A 20,870-nucleotide genomic window follows, 5' to 3' on the forward strand; every position below is an offset into this window, starting at 1 on the left:
TCGCCTGTCTCGAACGATATGAATTTATGAGGACTGACATCATTTTCACCCCGCTCAACAAAGACACTATGGTCCTTAAGTTAGAACACGTACTCGTGCACCCTTCTCATGGGCATATGGTGTAGTTGGTTTATCACGCTCGCTTAGCATGACTGGGGGAGAAGCTAGACATGTTTGCGAGAGGTGTCCGGTTCAATTCCGGATATGTCCATTACTAACTAGAAACCCCAGCTTTTTTTTCTTACCTTTTTATTCTCCTCTTCTTTTTTTATTCCGAGGAGGCTTTTGTTGTTCTTCCCGACTTAAAACTGTGCACAGATATACACACAATCTTTTGAGGGTTGAGACATGATATGGGGAAGAAGAGAGGTTGATATCTGGAGAGCTCGTCGCGCGAGAAGCGAAAGGACGTGAAAGGAAGAACTTCGCCACAATGCCACAACGCCACCTCGTTCGTGTTCAAACTCCGTTTGTTGATCCTCCCACGGCCTCGGAACACGTCAGCTCCTCGCCAATTCCAACTCTCTCCCTCTTGACTGTGTCGCTGTATATCTAGTGGACGACTTCTCTCAACCTCGACTTCTGTGTGATTGTGCGTCTGATGCTCTGGCGCGTATCTCTAGTTTCTCCCGGTCCTCAGACTCTAGCTCCTTGCTTCTTGTCTCCTCCGCGTCTCTCCTCGATCCCTGATTCCTTCTGTCTTCGCGCCCTCCTCTCCCTCCTCTCGGTTGTTACTTCAACGCCATATGCCATCTCACACCGGTCGATTTCGAACTCGAATTACACGGTGGAGATGACAGAGTCGTTGATTCGGGCATGTATCACTGTCGTAAAAATGCCTGAGCATGAACTTTGCCGTTGAAAGCTTAATCCTTGTTTTCTTGTGATGAGGCAGATTGACGAGTACCTCGTAGGTGGATGGTCGACTCATAAAGCCTTGCTTGGCGACGCTATTGCTTATCCATCAGTTTCTGGGACGATCGGGTCTTTATGTGGCTATCCACTCTTCGTTGTCCAACGTCCTCTCGTCTTTCTGGGAACTCTCGATTCATGTCGAACGTTGCCAAGAACGTACACGATGGGCTCCTTTTTGCAGCGTCGCACTGTATCTCAAGTCTGGTCATGTTCTTCTGAGAACTAGTTCTACCGTATTCATACCCATGCACGTAGTGTGTTCTCCCTTGTCGAGACCGTCCTTCCATCGTCCACGGCGATGTTTCCGTTGATCCGTGGTATCTTGAGAAGTACTCTGTCTATATCGTGTAAAGTTTTCATTCGTGTTCGTCTGGTACTGCACTCGAAGGCTCAAGGCGATTACGCCGCACAGGTTCGCCTCGGTACAGCCCCATCTCTTTTCATTGTGTCTCACAATGAAGTCCTATATCCTGTTAAACTCCAAGAAAGCTGAACAAAGCACACCTCCATGGGCATATGGTGTAGCTGGTTATCACGCTCGCTTAGCATCGTGTGGCACAATCGAACGTTTTCTGCGAGAGGTGTCCGGTTCAACTCCGGATATGTCCATTGTCCAACGACAATCTTCTTTTCTTTGTCGATTTTTCAATGCGACGGTTCGGGTTTTCCCTCCCGATTCATATCGTTGTCGAGTCAGTGATGCGGCCCATTCGACGTGTCTGTACACGTGCGTTGTATCGGACAGATTACAGGACGTTTCATCCTGCATACTCGTTTTTTCTCAAGACAAAGGAACATCCATCTCATTATTGTTCAATGGCTATCAGTGCTCATAGCATCCGTATGTGATGAGCGACCCGTAAGTTCCTGTCTTGTTTTGTGCGGCAATCACCATATAGTGTGGTCGGGGTCCGTCGTGATTGCTCGTCATTCAGCAAACGGCGTGGAGAGGGTCCCGATAAATTACTATATCGAGTCTTGCCCGATTATTTGCTACCTAGTGGCTCGCCGTGCAATGACAATGCTCTCTCATTTCCTGCAAAGTTCAGTGGTGCCCTTGGTCTACTCGATGGCGCCGATCACATTTCGGAGCAAATGCCCGAAGAATATCCTTCCTTTATCTCTGAACGCCATCCTTCCTTTCTTCCGAATTCCATGTCATTCAAGCCTCATTGCGATCTCTCTCGGGCCTCACTGAAGACCTTTCTATGCAGTGTGCTAATATGGGCATATGGCGCAGTGGGTCTATCACATACTCAAGTACAGGATATATCTGGTCATTGTGGGTGTGAGTGGTCCGGTTCGAGTCCGGATATGCCTTGTGGGGTCGAGGTTTTCCTTCATTTTGAGGATAAGTCGCATGGTAGTGATAATTGTGGACAATATGAATCTCCCTGATCTCGATCTCGAGTCGGATGTCTCTGAACGATTTTTACAACGCTGTTTTTCTTTGTTACGGCCTCGCAAAGCGTGATCTTTGAACGTCGAACATCGCTTTCGGAGCCTTGCGACCACATATATACGCAAGGTGCGTAGATGCCCGGAAGTCCTGATCCTGGAGCCCGATATGCTGATACCCTTACAGTCCATTGTACTTTGAATAGTCTTCATATACTTGAACATGGACCGCCCACACGTCAGATTCGATTTCGTTTCTCTTTGCTCCACGCAGGCCTTATTTCGATCAACGCTATTAGAATAACATCGTCAAGGATCATGGATCTTTGCAACTGCAGGGTCACATAGAACTCTATATATTCCTGGGCTACAGCAAGCACTGCACGCTATTCGACGACCTCTTCCACTTCTGGCTCTGGTCCCAGTGCTCAATGTCTTCTTCTCCATCATGTCCCGTTCTCGCTCTGCTTATTCACCAAACCACGACCGTGTGACTATCCCAGAGAATCAGGAACTGCTCCCGACTATCTTCTCACTCTCACTCACTTCTTGAGTCTTGGGAATCTCATGTTTCTCTAAAGCACGTGTCAAGCAGCCATGATTCGACTTCGACAATAGGTACGGTACTCAGGTATATGCAGGTCCCGACGGATTCATATCACGTATCATCGGTTCTGAGATTGCATCATTGTTCTGGTTGCACCCTCCATTGCGCCCATGATGAAGATACTTAAGAGCGAGGCATCTTGGATGCTCTCGTCGTCCGCTCTTCTCTCTTCGTTCAGCTGATTTCACTAGGGTCTGAAACATGGTTAAAGTAGCGATCGCTGGCGGATCAGGGAGTATTGGGCTGAACATCATCCAAGCGTACGTTCTCACAATATCGTGTTTCTCACCCAATATACCATCCCTTCCATATCCACCCATTCGACCTACGACCACAGCATCCTAAACGGCCGCAAACATACCCCCATCGTCCTCTCCCGCTCTTCCAAACCAATTCCAGACAATCCACACGTCGAAGTCCGTGTAGTCGACTACTCGAACCACTCTACCCTCGTATCCGCCCTTCAAGACATACACACCGTCATCGTCACGCTAGTTAGTCCCGATCTGAAGGAGATCGTAGCGAGTCAGATTGCACTTCTCGAAGCTGCGAAAGAGGCGGGCGTGAAGAGGTTTGCCCCGTCGGGGTGGGCGGCGATGGTAAGTCCTTCTTTCGGTCTCGTTTTTTTTTTCAGTCGGAATGTTGACAAGTTGACTGTTCAAAGTTTGTCCCATTGATTTGAGTAGAATAATAGCGGATTGATGCTGTATCACCCAAAGCTGGAGGTCTGGGATGCTGCGAAGAAGTCCGGGCTTGAAGTGACGCGGTTCGTTCCCGGGTAAGTCACGATCATCTCCGAACTGAGACTCTGGTTCCCGACCGAGGTCTCACTTACCATGATGACCTCCATCCCGACGATTCCCCTTCACTGTTTCATTACATATCCTCCTCCCGTTAGCATCTTCATCAACCTCTTCGCCGGAGGCTCCAACCTCCCCTCCCAAAAAGACGCCCTCGCCCATTTCGCCCCCGGAAACGTCTTCATCGACGCCCGCGCCGGAACAGCCGACATCCCCGGAGATGGCACTACCAAAGTCACATTCACCTCCGCGCAGGATACGGCGCAATTCGTCGCTGAGAGTCTGGATCTGGAGAAGTGGGACGAGGTGAGCGGGATTGTGGGGGAGACGACAACGTTTGAGGAGGTGGTGGATGTTGTGGATAGGGTTACGGGGAAGAAGATGGTTAGGACGTATGTGATGCAGGGGGGTGGGGAGAGGGCTGAGAAGTTGTTGGAGAATAAGTATCTTGAAGGGGTACGTTGAATTCCAAATTCCCCCACTATCTCATCTGGTATCAGTCGCTTTCGCGTGATTATTTTACTTTTCGTCTTCTTTGGCACTGAGTCATGCCCTTGACAGGTCACCAAGTCGATTGCAGCTGGCGATTTCGCAGTCGAACCTACGCTGAATCAGAAGCTACCTCAGATTCGGCCGTGCACTGTCGAAGGGTATCTTCGCAAATATTGGGAAGGTACGGATTGGTCGACGCCGGCCGCTGCTACTACAGAGAAATATCTCAGTCACCTCCGGGAAGGTGAAAATCGCTCGGGTGTTGCGTCAACATGACAACTATGTAGCAGGGTGAAAGATGCGTGTACCATGTAAAACATCGTATGTCGGTCGACTGTCTTCAGTAGCGCATGACAAGAAAGAATAGATCTTGTAGGTACATTCCCGACCAAGAAAGAGTCTGAGCCCTCGTCCCCGTTCCGTGCTCCCACAGAACATAACGGAAACATTCTCCTGTTCTCTTTTTTCTTCAAGAAAAGAACGAAGATAGTATGCATCTATTGCGCACCGCGCACACTCATGCCTGGCTGTACCTTCTAAGGGTGACATACTGCGACGACGAACGAGAGGATATCCTACGACGAAGGACGTATCAGTATTTTTCAGCACGAGAAACTAAGTTATTGAGATATATTTGAAGCCACAAGGATCCGCTTATTGAAAACTACGCAAAGTCCACTCAGCTTCAGTGAGCGAACCCCGTCATTCCGTACGAGTCACCGATAGCTCCTGAACAATCCTTCTGAAGGTGTCCTCCAAACCTCCGAAACGCTCTATAACCTTAGTCTCCATCGCAGCTAGATGCCCCTCCATTCTAATCTCCATCTGCTCCAGGCGTTCCTCAACCTTGGATTCTAGGGCGCTCAAACGCTCCTCCACCTGCGCCTCCATCAGAGACAGCCGAGTAGCCATTTTTTCGTCCAACTTTGTCTCCAGATCATTTAACCCAACCTCCAAGAACCGTAGTTTCTTGTCCGTATTTGCCGGGCCACCTTCGGGTTTCGTGTCAGAGATGCGTACGAGTGGGTGATTGGGGTCATGAGACTGGCGATCAGTGATAGGACGCCCTTCTGATTCACACTCAACGCAAATAAACAGTTCTGTAACGATGGAGCCGCCCGGTCAGTTCGGTTGCAATACTCTTCTCATCCGGGACCTACCACACCAGAGGCAAACCCAACAGGGCAGCAATATTTCCTTTCCGCATGCCTTGCATTCCATCTCCAGCGAATCATCTGCGTCCGTACCACTCGTCCCAGCGTTCGGATTGTTTTTCTTTTCGATCTCGCGCTTCCGCAAGCGATCCTTGGCTTGGTCTGCTATCGTTTTCCCGTACGCCATGTACCATGGGAAATCATGATCGTGAACAAAGTAGCGTAGTTTCATGATGGAATGCGATTTAAGGTGTATGAAACCATCTCGACTGGCTTCCGCATCTGCGCAGGTGGAGCAAAGATCCATGGTGTCCCCGTAAGTTTCGTCAATGCAGCGGAGACACACAAGTCGCTCCTGCACCACGGTACGTGTGCAGGAATCGCAATACCATTCGCTTCCAAGATACAAGTTAGACCATTGACAAGGTATGATTGATTTCTTCTGATAAACTCACGAAAAATTGACCATTCTCTGCAACTCAAGCTCGACAAGCGAACCGTAAAGGCTACAGTCCGCAGGAGCCAATTTCCATTGAAGATTCGATAACTCTTTCTGCTCATCCTCGTTTAGGGCAGGCTTTTTCGGGCACGACCAATATTTGGAGTCCACTAGATTTCGCATGTGCAGATCCATGAACCGCCGCTGCTCTGCAACCCGTTTGACCGTATGTGACCAGGAAAAATGTCCGTTATGGGGTTGAGAAATGATGGCGTCTTTAGCAAAGAACCACCGTGTGCGAGCAGGGTTAGGATCATACTCAGAAGGAGGGCCTCTGAATCTTCGGAGTGAGGCGGGGATGCGGTCCAGATGAAAGACGATTCTCGGCGCTTGCGGAGGGGAGGAGCCGTGTTCGGATGTATTTTCTTGGATAACCACCTCAGTATCGTCCGTTGCGCTAACGCCAAACGTGTCGATCGGTTGCTATTGAGAATTGACACACTTAAGCAAATAATAAGGAGTAAAAAGACCACGGCTGCGTACTGTTGCATCTGTACCACTCCCAGAAACGGTAACTCCAGAGACCCTATCCAGCTCCTCATTAAATTGTCCGCGGATCGCGTACGAAACTCCATCGTCGAAGAACACTTCAAAGGCAACAGACTGATTTGAGAGCCGTCCAGTAACCTTGAACTCGCCCTTGTAGTCCCGCCCAATACCCGTCGCGCTTCCATCCTCAGCGTATTCCTCATTGATCACGATCTCCACTAATTCGATGGCCCTGTACTTCCCGTCGATGACTTCACCGCGTCCTCCCGACCACATTCCTGCCAGTGGATTTGAGGATGAGGCCAAAGAAGTCGATAGACTTGAAGCGAACTTTAAGTACAGAGAGGCCTCGTCCTCATCCTTTATGCCAAATTTGAGGATGGAAATGGCAGTGCCTCGAGATTCTTCGGCAGTAGGCTGGGAACCTTCATATGGATCTACATCGATTGCTCTAACGAAGCAGTTCTTGGAAGGGTCTCGCCCACTACGGCCATGGGAGAGTTGAAACTGCTCGTAACAAAATATGAGAAAATATTGACGAAAAATATTTTAGTGAGCTCAAACTAACCATTCCGAATGCAAACTGCCCGAATCGAACTCGAACATCAGCATGAGTCTGGCGGAAGATAGCTATACAATCGGAAAATATATTAGTTGCATTCTCGATGAATATGGGCACTGAACGGACATTCGAGCGCTGACATTCGGTCGTCTGCGGCGTAAAAGATGCTCTTGAGTGTCGTAGTCATGCTTTCAAACTCCTTGGGGTCTAGGACATTCTTGCAAGCGAGCTTCAGGAGGTGGTGATGCCTCCGGAGTATGAGATATATAAGCGGATATATGTACTGAGGGCGGGAATGTGGTCAGCAAAAAATTATCAGGACGGGATCGGCAGATTTTAGACCAACTGACTCGTTCAAGAATGTTACTTCTCGTAATCAGAGCCACTGTCGCTGAAGCGTCAATCCGATACGAAACAGACTCCAAGTTCTTCTCTATACGGGTCTGCTCCATGTCTGTATAGTCCTCCGTCAGACGTTTTAGCTCTGGCGCTGTGGTTCCTGCACGATCACGCGTGGATCGTAGCAGAGGTTCGATATTCCACATCGGTGCGAGTGCAAGATATATATTTGCAGCTGTGCGATTCTGGGGGTGGACCGAATTGGCCGTCTCGAGCATTTCCTGAACGAGGGTGTGGATCTGAAACTTATACCGGTGAATGCTCAGATGCCATCCTGTTCAAAACTCAGCTCCGAGCTCTGTGTTGTTGGTTGTGAACGTGCGCATGCTCACCGGTAGCCCAATAGGCAAGCCACTGAAGCCAGCTGTCACATCATAAGATCTCGGTCTTGAGATGGAAATACCAGGGACTGACCTCCATCCGTCTGGTCGACTGTTTGCGAATTTGTTCACTTCCTTGATGCTGACGAACCCAGTGACGTCATCGTCTGGATCAACAAAGCTGATGAGGGTGAGGTTGATGAGACAGGACCGAGACAGCTCACCCACGGCCTCTACAACGGCCTGAACATTAGAGGCATCAATATACGCCAGCGCCCAGCGGTCGTTGCCAATTAAAGTTGCCGGGGCATTCTCGGAAGGGTGAAGAGGGAGCGGACTCGCGGGAACTGGAGAGCCTACTCTCGAGGGAGCTTTACTCTCAGCGATTGAACCAAAGTGATGGTCTGCGTAGAAGTCGTGGAGGGCGAGAACAAACTGGCGTGCTTCGACTGTTCCCTTCCAGCCCTGAAAGTTTTCAATGCGCTGTAAAGGAGGTACTGCAGGTAATATAGGAATGATGACATACCATAGATTTCCATAGCCCTTTCACGTCCTTATGAAAACATGCGCAATGTCAATGCCATGCCGAATGAAGCATGAACAAATTATTAGACTCACCGCTTCCAAGACGCGGCGATCATGTGCACCGGATATTTCATCAATAACCCGATCAGCTTCGATATGCATCTCCCGCTGCTGAATCTTCAACAACCCATCAAACACCTTACGGTGTTTCTCAAAGAGTTCGTCAACACTCTCTGCCAATTCTTTTTTGAGCTCTTCCCTGACGTCTTTGGGATCGGATTTCCGCTCAGGAGGATACATCTTAAGGATCTTCTGAAAAATCTTCTCATCTGCGATGCATTTATCAGGGCCGCCGTTATCGAGGATGAACTTCTCCAACTCCTTTTCCCTTGGGGCACCCAACATCCTATGCGATGAGCAGATGAGAGATCTCTTAAAACCGCCGTCGAGGGGATGATGACCAGGGGCACTCACTGAAAAAGCGCGACCATACTTAGCTGGTCCTTGATACTTCCGAGAGTGGTGGCTTGAACATCTAGCTTCTCGTTGGCTGCATCTACAGCACGAATAATGTGTACATTCAGCTGGCGTAGGATATCATCTTTACGCTTGATGAACGTGTCTCCGAATGGAGCCAGCCTTGCTGCGTATTTCGGAGATTTTACCATCTTACCTGAAAGGATTAACACATTAGAACAAGAGGGTAAAACACAGCAAGAGCACGCATGGTGTACTTGCGTAGAAACGATTTCTCGATATATGCATGACAGGCGGTGCCACAGGCCTTGACTTCTTCTGCGATACTCTTCATCAAACTCTGCATACCACCTCGAATGCTCTCGTCATTTGGACCGCGCTCGTCAACATCCTTCACATGGCGTAGTCTGTTTCGCATACGCTCTGTAAGACGCTGAAGTACTAGGACGAGGAGGGATGCTTACTCAAACAACGTCACCATCATTTCCTGCATAAGAGCTTTCAGAAGCATGACCCTCTTGTTGTTGCTCTGGCGAATTTGCTCTAAGCTATACACAAGCTTAAAGGCCGTCACACCGACTAGTCGTGGTTTTTGATCAGCTCAATCAGAAGAGAATTCGTCAATGCATTCTCACATTTGAGGAAAGGATGTATTTCGCCAATCACGTCAAGGCCTTTGAGAATGATATTTCCGAGTCCGAAATCAACAGCGCGTTCAACGACGGTCTCCACGATCCGCGGGTCTTTAATCTTTGATAGGCCCAGCTTTGCCGCCTTGAGAGTATCTTCGTTGGCGGTATAGTAGTCATCAATAGCCTTCCCTTTATCGTAGACGGTCTGCGCATGATCCTCTGAAAAGACATGAGGATGAGAGATCACAGTACCAGGAAAAGAAGCGTACCAATGGCAGAGATGCGTTCTGAGCCCTTTGACTGTTTATACTCCTCTGGAGTCGGACGCGCAGCTGTCCAGGCATCCATATCCAGCTCTCCCATGTCGTCGTTTTCATCTTGGATGTTAATCTGAGGGGGTTGTGTCAGTGGTGCCGACATTGATCTTGCCGTCTGAGCTGGATGGGGGGTGGAAAGAGAGGCACTCTTTCGTGCGTCGCGCCCCACTACCTGCAATAGTAAATATCACAGCAAATGTCGGAGCAGTGGAGATCCGATACCCGCCCTTCAGCGTTAATCGTCCAGCTGTCTCTGCCAGCGTGAGCAACGAAAATAGAAATAACACAATATCAGCATCTGAAACGAGTATGCGGGGCGGCTAAGGTTCCAAAAAAACACATTCTCAGGCAGGAGCGCTTGATGTAGCTTTACTTGGTCGATCAGACTCCCAAGACCAAGTCACTTTTGTCGCTCCCGAGAGTTTTGAGCCATAACAGGCTATTCGTCGGTGAAAGAACTGTCCCGAAAGTATTCATTTGGAGCGATCCCGTTCCTGCAATCAATGGATCAATGTCATATTATCATAAGTTCTGGCCGTTCAGTGTACGGCCACGCCATATGTGGAGGATCCACAATCCTTTCAACTTCCCGCACCAAACTCCCCTCATCCCCAATCAAATCATCGCCATGCACAGAACTCGCGCCAGGCCAGCTCTGTGGCGGAAAGAAGTCGTCGTCCGAGTAGTCCGACCATTCTGAGTCCGGCGAGGAAGATATGATGGGTCGACATACATCGTGATTTAGCGAAGGGCTCCCTGATTTCGCACACCCTACGAATGACTCGGTTCGATCGGAATGGTCGTAGTCCGGGTCTTCCGGGAGGTCAAGGACCAGAGCGCGAAACTGTTTCCTCCAGTACGCATAGTCAGGTGCCTCGTCAAAATTCATAGCTCGGGCGTACTCGATGAATTTGCCAAAGACAGACGGATAGCCAAAGCAGATATCGGGCCCAGACCATTGCTGTTTCATGAGGAAGATGCCGTTGTCATCCTTGCCGTACCAAGGTAGAGGTCCACGAAGTAGCCATGCAATGGTGTATGACAAGGACTCGATGTCGTCTCTGCGAGATGGGCCTTATCGAGATGAGCTGTGTCGGCCTCATCGAAGAGAGCCCAAAGATACGTACTGTTGTGAAGATGAACAGGGATACTCGCGAATGGTGCAGTACCGCGTAGGTTTGGAGTAGTTCGAGGCGGCAAGGGTTGTAAAGTGACTGGATCGCGCCAAGACTTTGCGAGACCGAAGTCGATGAGATGAACTCTTCCCTCTTTGGGAGGTAGCCCGAATAAAAAGTTGTCTGGTTTGATGTCTCCGTGAACGAGACCTTGTGAGTGCATATATCCGATTGAATCGAACTTTATAAACGATAAGAGAGACCGTGACTATTAGCTCACAGGATCCAAAAGGCGGGATAAAATGACTTTACCATTTGGCAGACAACCACTACCAAGTTCCTCATAGTGAGGCGCTCCCCTTTCGTCGTGTTAGGATTAATACAGGGCCCCAGGAGCTCCATCGCAAGATACTCAAACCATTGTGATTTTCCCCACGCATAGACTCGAGGAATACTGGGATGATCTGTACAATGATGCGTATTCAGCGCGAAAGTTAGTCTGGTTTGTGGCGAAGTACCTGCCTCGTAGTCTTAACAGGACACACGCCTCGTGTCGGAGTACGGGGTTTTTCACCAGGCTAGTCGTACGAGCCTTCTTTAGCGCGATGAGTTTTCGAGGCTTAGACTTGTCGGTTGCCATAAGGGCATGGTAGACTTTTCCTACCAAACAACGCCAGATTCATCAGCGTCGAACACGTTGCATCGAGAAGTTGGATGCTTGAACAAACCGTACCCCCCATCACCAATAGCCTGAGGATGGCATAATTCGAGATACATGACAGTTTTTGAAAGGAGATGCAGAGCGAAAAAGAATTTTCTTTGTGAGACATCCGTGTTGAAGTGAAGAAGGAAGAAGCAAACACGACCAAATAGAGAACTTTTCGCCGTTAGCGCCTCCGCTTGACCTCCGCTCTGCCCCTACGCCACCACAATTCTCTGAACACTTTCTCCAAAATATTACCTATTTGTGCTTCGCTGGCGAGAGAGAAATAATAAAGAGGATGGTGCTGTCCGAGCTCGACGCTCGTAGGTTGTGTTTTTAGAGTGACGTCTACTTTGGTCTACTTATCTGGTTCATTACGAGTTACCCGATGAAGCTGTCGAAAGGCACATTGCTTGTGCCTCTCCCCCGTGGTCTTCTCGTTTGCATCGTCAACAAACAATCCAACAGTACAACCATCACGAACGCTCCTACGCCACCATCTTCAACCACAGAGAAACACGACTAAATACCTCAATCTTCCACCCGATTATACACCCCCACCGCCCACGGTCCCCCAAACCTCTCCTCATCCTCATCTTCCTCGTCCTCCGTCAACATACTCTCCACATTAAAGCATCTCCTCCTCCCCATCTCCGGCACCGCCCCGATCCTACCCACATATTTCCGCACGATTCTTTTCTCGTCTTCTAGAACGTCTTCTGCGCGGATGATGTAGGGTGAGTGGCCGGATGGGACGGGATACCAGCCGTCGTCTTCGTCTGGGAGTTCTGGAACGTAGGCTTTGGGGTCTGGATCGTTGAAAGTGGGCGAGAGGGATGTGTTAACGGAGTGGCGTTCGTGGGCGGGGGTTCGATAGGCGGGCTACTCTTATCCGCGGGATCATATAACGGTGTCCCGCTCAATCCCAATCCCGCAACGAGGTCTAGGAAACGTCCTCTCCAAGCCTTATAATCCTGCCTCTCCTCAAAGCCTAACGCCCTACAATAATCCACGAAACTCCCGAATATACCGCCGTAGTGAGGATAGAGATCCATACCGTTCCATTCACTCTTTTGGTTCATGATTTCGACTTCCGTGGGCCAGTGGGACATGTCGGGAGTGGACCAGGGGAGGGAGACGCAGAGGAGTCGAATGAGGGTGTAGGAGAGGGATTCGAGGTCGTCTGTGCGTGAGGGACCTGGACGCGTCCTGTTAGCTCAGATACGATATGGAGTGTTCATGACAGCGTGAGGAGAGTTGGGATGATGAGACTTACTGCGTCGGAGATGTATGTTGATACTCGCATAATCGAGCGTCCCACGCGCTTCTCGTAACACGTACGGCTTCACGTGCTCGTATTCGTGCGGTCCTTCGGAAGTAGGACGTGTATACCGCGTCGCAAGTCCATAGTCTATTAGGTATATCTGACCCGTTTTCGGTCCAGGTCCTAGTCCGAAAAGAAAATGATCGGGCTTTATGCCGCCGTGGACGATTCCGTGTGCGTGGACACGTTCGATCGCATCGAGCTGCTCGCGCCAAGGTTCAAATCAAAGCAGATAATCAGTGGCGATGCCGTTGAGTTGAGTTACTAAATCGTTTACCATCTGACATGCCAATGACACCAGATTCCGCAAAGTCAACGGACCCGTTGATGGTATCTCCTCAAGAACGTTCCTGCCTAACAGTTCCAACGCCAAATATTCATAGAAACGAGATTTTCCCCAGGCGTAGACTTCGGGGATACTTCTATGACCTGGATAAGTGGGAACATTGCATAGCTGCCGGTCAGTCGTCTTCGAGTTTTATGAGTTGTGAAGAAACAACGATGGGACAGATGACAGAGACGTAGGTGGTACGGATGAGAGCAGCAAATATGGTGCGGATGAGACAGCAAAGATGGTACGAACACAAGAGACGAAGATGATACAGAGACGTAGATGGTACGCATGAAAGAACTATAGCTACTACGGCTGAAAAAGACAAATACGTCGTGCAAAAAAGGTCACGTACCTCGCAACTTGACCAAGATGGCCGCTTCGTGGCGCAAGACGGGATTAAGGACGTATCCCGTTAAGTTACGTGCACCGTTTTTAGCGCTACGACTTTGCCCTTTTGGCCCGCTGGGTTTTCTGGGGAACGCATTTCCGCGAGGTAGACTTCACCTTTATTATTTCATTCTTCATCATCAGTAATTCGTCCCCAAGCTTCCGAGATCCCCTCTGCTATCCCCGTGGCGCAGAGGAAGGAAGGATGGAAGGAAGGAAGGAAGGAAGGATTGAAGTTAGACACTCACCAGACGCACCAGACGCACCATCGCCAAGCTCCTCCTCAGAGATCACAGAGAGCGTCACCGAGCCAGGGTGAACTGCAGACGTTAAAGTCGTAGGTTGCAGAGCCATTCAGAACATGGCGGGCTGAGCGCTGAGGCCTGAGGAACGGACGAAGAAGAGGGAGACGAAAACTTGAAGGATCGTCCGGGAGTTGCCGTTGGATCCGAATCCGAGTCACCGTCCGCACTGGCCACCATGTGGCGTAGAAAGTAGAAAGTGGGACTCAGTCTCGCCATTTGTCTCATGGGATACTGGAGATTATGTATGTCTGAAGTCCAGTCTACTAGTACGAGCAGATGCATATTGGGGAGACCTACGTCCACTGAGCGTATTGGCCGAACATATGGAGTTTACCCTTCATGGCATGTAAAGCGGCTAAAGTACTTACTTAGAGCAAGAAGAGCCCGGGCCGGCCCTCTAGTACACCAAGCGCGAGCATTATCCTGTACTTTATACATACACCGGTAGGGTATCCAACGATCCGACGATTGAAAGATGAAACCGACTCGAGGGAGTACTCTACATACTTACTACGTGTGTGCGCCGTAGGAGAAAGAGAATTCGTCCAGCAAAATCGGGCTAGGTCAGGTTTTACTTACTGCCCGTCCGATCATTTCACATGAATTTAAACCGAAAGGGATCTGGATGGTACGTATGAGACTCTTTTTATTATAACGCACTGAGACGAGAGACCGAAAGCAGGAGCAATTATTGATTATGTAGGAGCCCGAGCGAGTGTTAGAGTCAGAGCCGCGAGATCAAGCTTAAGCCTCTATCGCTTTAAACTTAAAGCAACCACTGGCAATGAGAAGTGAGGGTATGATTTAGAGTGCATTGGATTCGATGGTGGATACAAGTTGTGGTGAGATACGAGAGTGCTTATGGGAGGGGGTAAGGGGGGGGGGGTGAGGGGGGATAACTTGAAGAGAGACACGGCGGGAGAGGGGAACGATGGAGTGGGCCCTAGGGTGGTGATAGTTCGCTCGATGCTGCCCTGATCCAAAGCCGATAGAGCATATACTCGTAAGGTCGGAGTGTTGAACGTTGAACGTTGAGCGATGATCGACGAACGATGATCAGGACAGATAAATGTTGGCGAAAAAGCCCGAAGACCAAGACAACACCAACACAGACAGCACAGACAGCACAGACCGCAGAGACACGAGAACATAAGTAACTATAGGAACATAGAAGATCTGTCAAAGCGAAACGAAGACCCCGCGGAGATTCTCCTCGAATCTTGGGAGGAAAGTGGAGCAGACAGAGATCATGGCGCTCGATGTCAATGCGGGATGGTGAGGGCTCGTTGTGGTTGCTAAAGTGAATTTTGTATGGATGATGATCAGAGGAGACGCTGTGTAATGTTGATGATGGAGCTCAGCATTGCGATCTCGAGGATCTGGGAGTTGAAAGCATGCCAGTGGAGCGCCACGATGTGCTTTGTGGATGTAGAGAAACTGAGAACGGGGACGTCGACTGATCATGAGTACAGCAAGCGAGGTCGCGATCGAAAGACGAGTAATCGAGCAGGATGCGTAGTACACCCTCTTTCGTCCGATCTCTTCTTATTGTGCATCGAAAGGGATCTATACTTACCGTATGCAATACGGCGCTCTTTAGCACACTGAGCGACGTCGACGTCGACGAGGGACAGAAACGACGCATAATTATCTAGCTAGGAATCCAAGACAAAGAACGGCGAAGAACAAGCTCCGATGCTTTCGTTCACAAGGTCTGTCACATTTGTTGATATAGTTTCTGCTCTGAATCCGAGAATGACGAGTGTCAATGAGGGTGTGCGCAGGAGTCGATGATGGTGTGAGGCAGAGATGGCTGGGAGAGCAGAACGATGAAGTGCTGATGTTGATCACAAGACGATGGAGGATACTTGGCGTAAATCCCGAATCGAGCATTTGAGTAACAAAGGAGACACATAAGATTCGTCGAAATCCACAACAAAGTCGAATATAACACAGATGACAGCACAGACCGAAGAGGGACGAGCAAGGACGAGAACACAAGAACATGGAAGATCTGTCAAATCGCAACGAAAAGCACCTCGCGGAGAGTCTCTCGGATCTTGGGGAGAAGGTGGAGCAGAGGTGACGGCGCTCAATGTAGCCTGAAGAGGTCTTGTTACGGTAGATAGAGTGAACTTTGCATGGATGATGATCAGAGGAGCTGCTGATGCTGATGTTGATGATGGAGCGGAGCGTTCAAGTGATCTCGAGGATCTGCGAGTTGGATGGACGGTGCGCCACGATGGCTTTGTACCTGTAGAGCAAACGAGAAGGCGAGGGTCGACTCAGTACATGTACAGATATCGGCGTCGTAGGTTGCATAAGGAGGAGGCGAAGGAGGAGAGGAAGGGCGGAGGAATGTGAGCGTGGGAGAGAGGAGTAAGAACCGCGTGGGAAGCCTCGGGGCCGGAAGGCCAAGATGGAAGACCGTGCGGTCGGCGCTTGCTTGAGCTTCTTTTCTGACCCGAATGGAGTGGACGATGGCCTCAGCAGCAAGCCCATCTCTTCTACTTATACCACTCCTCCGAATCGTCTGCTACGACAAGAACAAGCAGCTATCCACTCCACGCAACCGTTCCGAACGTAACCGTGACCAAGAAACAGGACATCGGGAGGGTCGATGGCACTCGACCTCGATGATCCGCTCATCCAGATAAAGAGTCCGTCCGTCTGACTTCCCCTCTCCGCCCCGCCACTGACGCATCTCTCGATCAGTCACAGAGTCGGTCTGTGGATTTGTCGCGATATGCATGACTGCAGTCAGGCTGTATATTCGGAGAGGGAGATACTGGTGGGATGATGCTTGGACGTTCTTTTCCTTGCTCTGGTGCGTTCTCTTCGGATTACTTTACTTGGACGATGTAGCTCATCTTTTACTAGTCTTTTGATTCAGATCGTGAGCGTGTTTATGCACGTAGAGAACCCTGGTTCGTTCTATTTCTATTTCTGTTTTCCCTTCGCAATCTTCTCCTCCCTACTCGTTCAACCTACCCGCCTCTGCATCTTCGCTACGCCTCTTGGCATCGCTCTCGTCCAGTCTCCTGCCCCTCCTTCTGGTCTTCGCCTGACACTTGGCAGATATGCGCATACGTCTCGCATCGTCCTCTCATTCTACCCTGAGCTGTTCGCGTCTGTTCTTTGATGTATCTGGAGGGTGCAAGTCGTGCCCGCTATCTTTGGCGCTTTTCTTGTCGCAGCAGTATACCTGGGCTGCTACCTAACTGCTCCTATCCGCATGCGATTATGCATGTACCACGCATATATCTAGTCTTCCTCTCCTCAAACTCGTGAATCCACGACAGCTTTCCTCTGCAGCTCCTGCGTGCCTCTCTCCGTTCCCAAAACCACCTCACTAACCTCGCCCCCCTCCTCCCACAGACTCCCTCCCGCACACCTCCCTAATCGCAGCCTACTACCTCATGGCCTCCACCTTCTACGTAACAATCTGGACCGCCCGCCTCTCCATCCTCTTCTCCATCATCCGCATCGACCCGGACCCCCACGTCCGCCGTCGCCTCACCTTCGTCGCCGGCCTTTTCTTCGGCGCGATCTTATTTTTTCTGGCGCAGTTGCTTTGGGTGTGTGAACCCCAGAAGGGTTGGAAGGAGGAGAGGAGCCCGCAGTGTGCGTTGAATAAGGAGGTGGCTATTTGTCAGGTCGTTTGTGAGTGTTTTCGTTGGTTGTTTGTTTGTATGGAGTTATCCATCCATATCCATGTTGCTATTCGTTCTTCACTTCCTACGCTCTGTCGTCCCCGTCCCCAATATCTCTCTTCCTTCTCTGATATCTTCCACTTTTATCCTTCTTCTACTTTCCCTCCACGTTTCCTTCTCCTTCTATCGTTTTCCCCCCGACCCTTGAACTGACCATCCCCTCCCTCCCTTCTTTCCGTCTCCCTCCCTTCTTCCCGTCTCCCCCAAACTTCAAACCACGACCCACGGTCCCTCCCCAACCCAACTCAACAGCCGACGTCCTCTCCGACCTCCTCCTCATAACCCTCCCCCTCCGCCTAATCCACGGAATCAAATCCTCCTCCCTCCGCCGCCGTCTCTACATCATCTTCTCAACCTCCATCATCACCACCATCGTCTCCCTCGTGCACGCAGCCTACATCATCACCGATGGCGGAATCAAAGTCAGTCTATCTCCCTCTTATCCCTCTTACTACTCTTCACGGGAGAAGGGAGAATGGTACGCTAATGGATGTGGCGTGGATAAAGGTCGTCATCGCCGCCCTAGTCGAAGACTGCATGTCCCTCTCCGTAGCGAACGTCCCCGTCGTCGCAACCGCCATCCTCCGCTGGTGCGGCGTCGGTGAATCTTCAGGCGACGGCGCACCGCGTACCCCACGGACCCGGCGTACTCCAGGCACTCCTCGAGGGGGAACGGACACAGAACGCGAAGTTGAAGATGATGATGATGAGGAGGGAGGGCCACGATTCGCGTTTAGTACTACGTTCCGGTTCCGCTCCAGATGGACTATAGGGACGAGAGAGGGAGCGACGACGAATGGTATAACTACTACCAGGTTGGGGAGGGCGTTGAGCGGTGGGATGGGGATGGGGACGGTGCTTGAGACGAGGAGGGAGGGGGGGATGAAGAGCGGTGGGTCGGAGATGGAGATGGGGATGGAGGAGGGGGGGAAGGGATCGAAGGGGTCGAAGGGGTGGACGGGGACGACGGGGACGACTGGCACCACGGGATCGGGGTCTGGGAGCGATGTGGACGGGGATGGGGAGGGGGCGGAGGGAGAAGGGGAGGTCCCGAATTCGGCGTCGAGGCTTATGCATCCTGTGCCACCATCTCCGCAGACGCCACAGACGCCGCAATCGGGACAGTCAAGGCCGGGAGGGAAGGTGAGGATGAGTGGGGAGTCGACAAAAGTGGAGATGGAGAGGCCGCCTGGGGTACCGGTTCCGGTGCCCCCGTCGCTGCCGCGAACACATACACATTCCAACCCCGCACCACAAATACAACCACCACAATCACACCTCGACTCATCACAACCACCTCCACCACCACCACCACCTCAACCGCCACTTCCCCCGCCACGTCAGCCACCCCAACCACAACTTCCACCAAGTCGAAGCCGAGACCGAGTCGGACAACCAGATCGCGTCGGACAAGAGAGCTACGACATCCAATGGACGCCGGAGACGAGTTTTATCAGTTCGGGCGGGAGTGGTGGTAGTAGTTCTGGCGGCGGCAGTAACGGTGGGGAAGGGAGGAGAGAAGGAGGGGGGAGAAGACCGTATTTTATTAGTGTGGGGAGTGCGCAGCGGGAGAGGGGGTTTGAGGGGGAGGGATAGGTAGGCTACGGTGGCGACTTCGTCCGTTTTCGACAGAGTGTTTCGTTTTTTGTGTTGTTGTTGTTGTTGTTGTTGAGTGCGATTGTATGTGTACTTTGCCGCGTTTCGTTCTCGCTTTGCTTGCTGAATCTGTCTGTTTGTGTCTGTCTGTGTCTGTTTGTGTCTGTCTGTGTTTGTGCTTGTCTGTGTCTGTTCGTCTGTTTGTGTTTTGTACTACATATTTGTATACCATACCATATCATATCATCTTATTTCGTATCGATCTCAATCCCTCGTCTGCTCACCTGGGACGGGCGCTCGAATTCGAAGGGGAAGTCTCGAGTCTCGAAGCAGAACCGGGCCACATGCATATGGTGGCACAGTGGCTGCGGACTCAACGGCAACTCCCGGACGATCTTTCGAGTTTTCATCGTCCTCGTCCGTTCCTCAGTTCCCCGCCATATTCTACATGGGCCGTACCATGCTCTGAATGGCTCATGAAGCTACTTCTGCGGCACAGCCTGCTTCGGTGACGCTTACTGTGATAGATGAGGAGGAGCTTCTGGTGAGCGGTGACCTTCCCCTATCTTCTCCTCTCCTCGTCACCACGGTGCGAAGAGTTCACGCCGGCGCATGGAACGGTCGAATCACTCATGATAATACTGAAATGAAATAAAATCATGAAGGAGAAGTATACCTTGCCGAAATGCGCACCTCAGCCTCGAACATCCAAGAACTAATAGGAATCCCTGGGGCGAGCGCAAACACGAAAGTCGTGGCTCTCAAAACGGCGCACATCACCCGATAGGTCCTTAACCCCGTCCTTCGCCACGAGTATGCCATACTACTGGTCAAGTTGCGAGGTATGTACGTGACCTTCGTCATTCATAATATCTTTGTCTATTTTATCCGTAATCTCTTCGCCTTTATCATCCGTACCACGTACACCTTTTTCATATTAATATGTACCATCCTTGTTTCTTCACAAGTTATGAGACTCGAAGATAACTGATCATGAGTGTGGCGTCCTAGGTCATCGAAATGTCCCTGAAGTATACGCATGGGGAAAATCGCGTTTCTATGGGTATCTGGCGTTGGAGCTCCTGTAAAGGGGCGATCCTTTGTCTCCCAACGACCGTGCTTCGTTCCTTTGTTGGATCGTCGTCACACTTTGTTGACGATATGGTCTTGAATGAAGACCATTCCTTCCCCCCGGTACGGGCATATGGTGTAGCAGGTTCATCACGCTCGCTCAGTATGTTCCTCTAAATCATCGGTGATTCTTGCGATAGAGTCCGGTTCGAGTTCGGATATGCCCAATAAGTGTTCGAATCCGTCCATCTTTTTTTACATGCCTTCCACGTCAGTTGGCGAGATGACTATAGAGGCATACATTTATTTATGCGAACGGTCCTTTGGCTCGAAGACGGCGCATTGATCGTACTCACAAACCAAGACTTCTTTCCGCCTTCAGTACTGTCGCAAAAGTTGCTCAAAACTTACCAGGCATTTTGACAGACGCTTGGACCTAATGGACCATATTGGACCTAATCAGGACGATGTATGGCCTATGATGCACCGTTAGGTTGCATCACCTCGCTACTTTTGGAGTGATGCAAGGGGGACGGACAAACTAGACCTAGCGTATATTCAGTGAACTTTTAATAAATTCTCAGTTTCCAGTGCGCAGGAAAACATCCGCACCAATAGTATCCATGAGGTAGTGTCTCCATCTCTCGGGTTGAGAGAATGTCGGACACATGAGAACACCACGCTTGAGCTCTTCTACCAGAACAAATTCTGCGTGCGACTCCTCCCTATACACTCT

General features: G+C 50.5%; 5 protein-coding genes, 2 non-coding genes and 1 pseudogene across 8 annotated transcripts; 5 read left to right on the plus strand and 3 right to left on the minus strand.

The window, feature by feature from the left end:
* Nucleotides 1-110: 110 nt before the first annotated feature.
* STEHIDRAFT_t13 lies at nucleotides 111-211 on the plus strand. The gene has a single exon. It is a non-coding gene; the product is annotated as a tRNA-Ala (tRNA).
* Nucleotides 212-1,425: 1,214 nt separating this feature from the next.
* STEHIDRAFT_t14 lies at nucleotides 1,426-1,524 on the plus strand. Its single transcript has one exon. It is a non-coding gene; the product is annotated as a tRNA-Ala (tRNA).
* Nucleotides 1,525-3,121: 1,597 nt separating this feature from the next.
* On the plus strand, nucleotides 3,122-4,489 carry STEHIDRAFT_165170 (NAD-P-binding protein; the record flags this gene model as incomplete). Its single annotated transcript, XM_007299472.1, has 5 exons — nucleotides 3,122-3,180; nucleotides 3,258-3,519; nucleotides 3,607-3,698; nucleotides 3,819-4,176; nucleotides 4,282-4,489. The coding sequence occupies 5 exons, from the start codon at nucleotides 3,122-3,124 to the stop codon at nucleotides 4,486-4,488; spliced, it is 978 nt and encodes a 325-aa protein (XP_007299534.1).
* A 425-nt stretch (nucleotides 4,490-4,914) lies between these two features.
* STEHIDRAFT_49097 (uncharacterized protein) lies at nucleotides 4,915-9,498 on the minus strand (the record flags this gene model as incomplete). The annotated part of the gene is made up of 16 exons (XM_007299259.1): nucleotides 4,915-5,312; nucleotides 5,373-5,761; nucleotides 5,822-6,243; nucleotides 6,391-6,861; nucleotides 6,923-6,984; nucleotides 7,043-7,199; nucleotides 7,267-7,589; nucleotides 7,648-7,679; nucleotides 7,730-7,802; nucleotides 7,860-8,100; nucleotides 8,162-8,188; nucleotides 8,254-8,566; nucleotides 8,635-8,833; nucleotides 8,884-9,044; nucleotides 9,102-9,216; nucleotides 9,273-9,498. Coding segments are annotated over 16 exons (3,609 nt in total), but the record flags the coding sequence as incomplete, so codon positions are not given.
* A 602-nt stretch (nucleotides 9,499-10,100) lies between these two features.
* On the minus strand, nucleotides 10,101-11,362 carry STEHIDRAFT_50272 (kinase-like protein; the record flags this gene model as incomplete). Its single annotated transcript, XM_007299352.1, is given in 4 exon segments — nucleotides 10,101-10,660; nucleotides 10,714-10,942; nucleotides 11,014-11,200; nucleotides 11,220-11,362. Coding segments are annotated over 4 exon segments (1,119 nt in total), but the record flags the coding sequence as incomplete, so codon positions are not given.
* Nucleotides 11,363-11,935: 573 nt separating this feature from the next.
* On the minus strand, nucleotides 11,936-13,803 carry STEHIDRAFT_152310 (kinase-like protein; the record flags this gene model as incomplete). The annotated part of the gene is made up of 5 exons (XM_007299473.1): nucleotides 11,936-12,123; nucleotides 12,168-12,602; nucleotides 12,681-12,930; nucleotides 13,006-13,157; nucleotides 13,698-13,803. The coding sequence occupies 5 exons, from the start codon at nucleotides 13,801-13,803 to the stop codon at nucleotides 11,936-11,938; spliced, it is 1,131 nt and encodes a 376-aa protein (XP_007299535.1).
* Nucleotides 13,804-16,236: 2,433 nt separating this feature from the next.
* STEHIDRAFT_165171 (uncharacterized protein) lies at nucleotides 16,237-19,317 on the plus strand. The gene is made up of 6 exons (XM_007299474.1): nucleotides 16,237-16,414; nucleotides 16,470-16,581; nucleotides 16,635-16,681; nucleotides 17,133-17,417; nucleotides 17,720-17,889; nucleotides 17,975-19,317. Exons 1-6 carry the CDS (start codon nucleotides 16,375-16,377, stop codon nucleotides 19,061-19,063), a joined length of 1,743 nt encoding a protein of 580 aa, XP_007299536.1. The 5' UTR covers nucleotides 16,237-16,374; the 3' UTR covers nucleotides 19,064-19,317.
* Nucleotides 19,318-20,261: 944 nt separating this feature from the next.
* STEHIDRAFT_t15 lies at nucleotides 20,262-20,361 on the plus strand (annotated as a pseudogene). Its single transcript has one exon. The product of its transcript is annotated as a tRNA-OTHER (tRNA).
* Nucleotides 20,362-20,870: the final 509 nt, after the last annotated feature.

Source organism: Stereum hirsutum (assembly GCF_000264905.1).
Source record: "Stereum hirsutum FP-91666 SS1 unplaced genomic scaffold STEHIscaffold_2, whole genome shotgun sequence".
NCBI lineage: Eukaryota > Fungi > Basidiomycota > Agaricomycetes > Russulales > Stereaceae > Stereum > Stereum hirsutum.

Coding starts and splice junctions, on each gene's coding strand:
- STEHIDRAFT_165171 (XM_007299474.1), top strand. CDS start 16,375: ATGGCACTCGACCTCGATGATCCGCTCATCCAGATAAAGA. Junction 16,415..16,469: donor TCCGCTCATCCAGATAAAGA/GTCCGTCCGTCT, acceptor TCTCTCGATCAG/TCACAGAGTCGGTCTGTGGA. Junction 16,682..17,132: donor TATGCACGTAGAGAACCCTG/GTTCGTTCTATT, acceptor CTCCTCCCACAG/ACTCCCTCCCGCACACCTCC.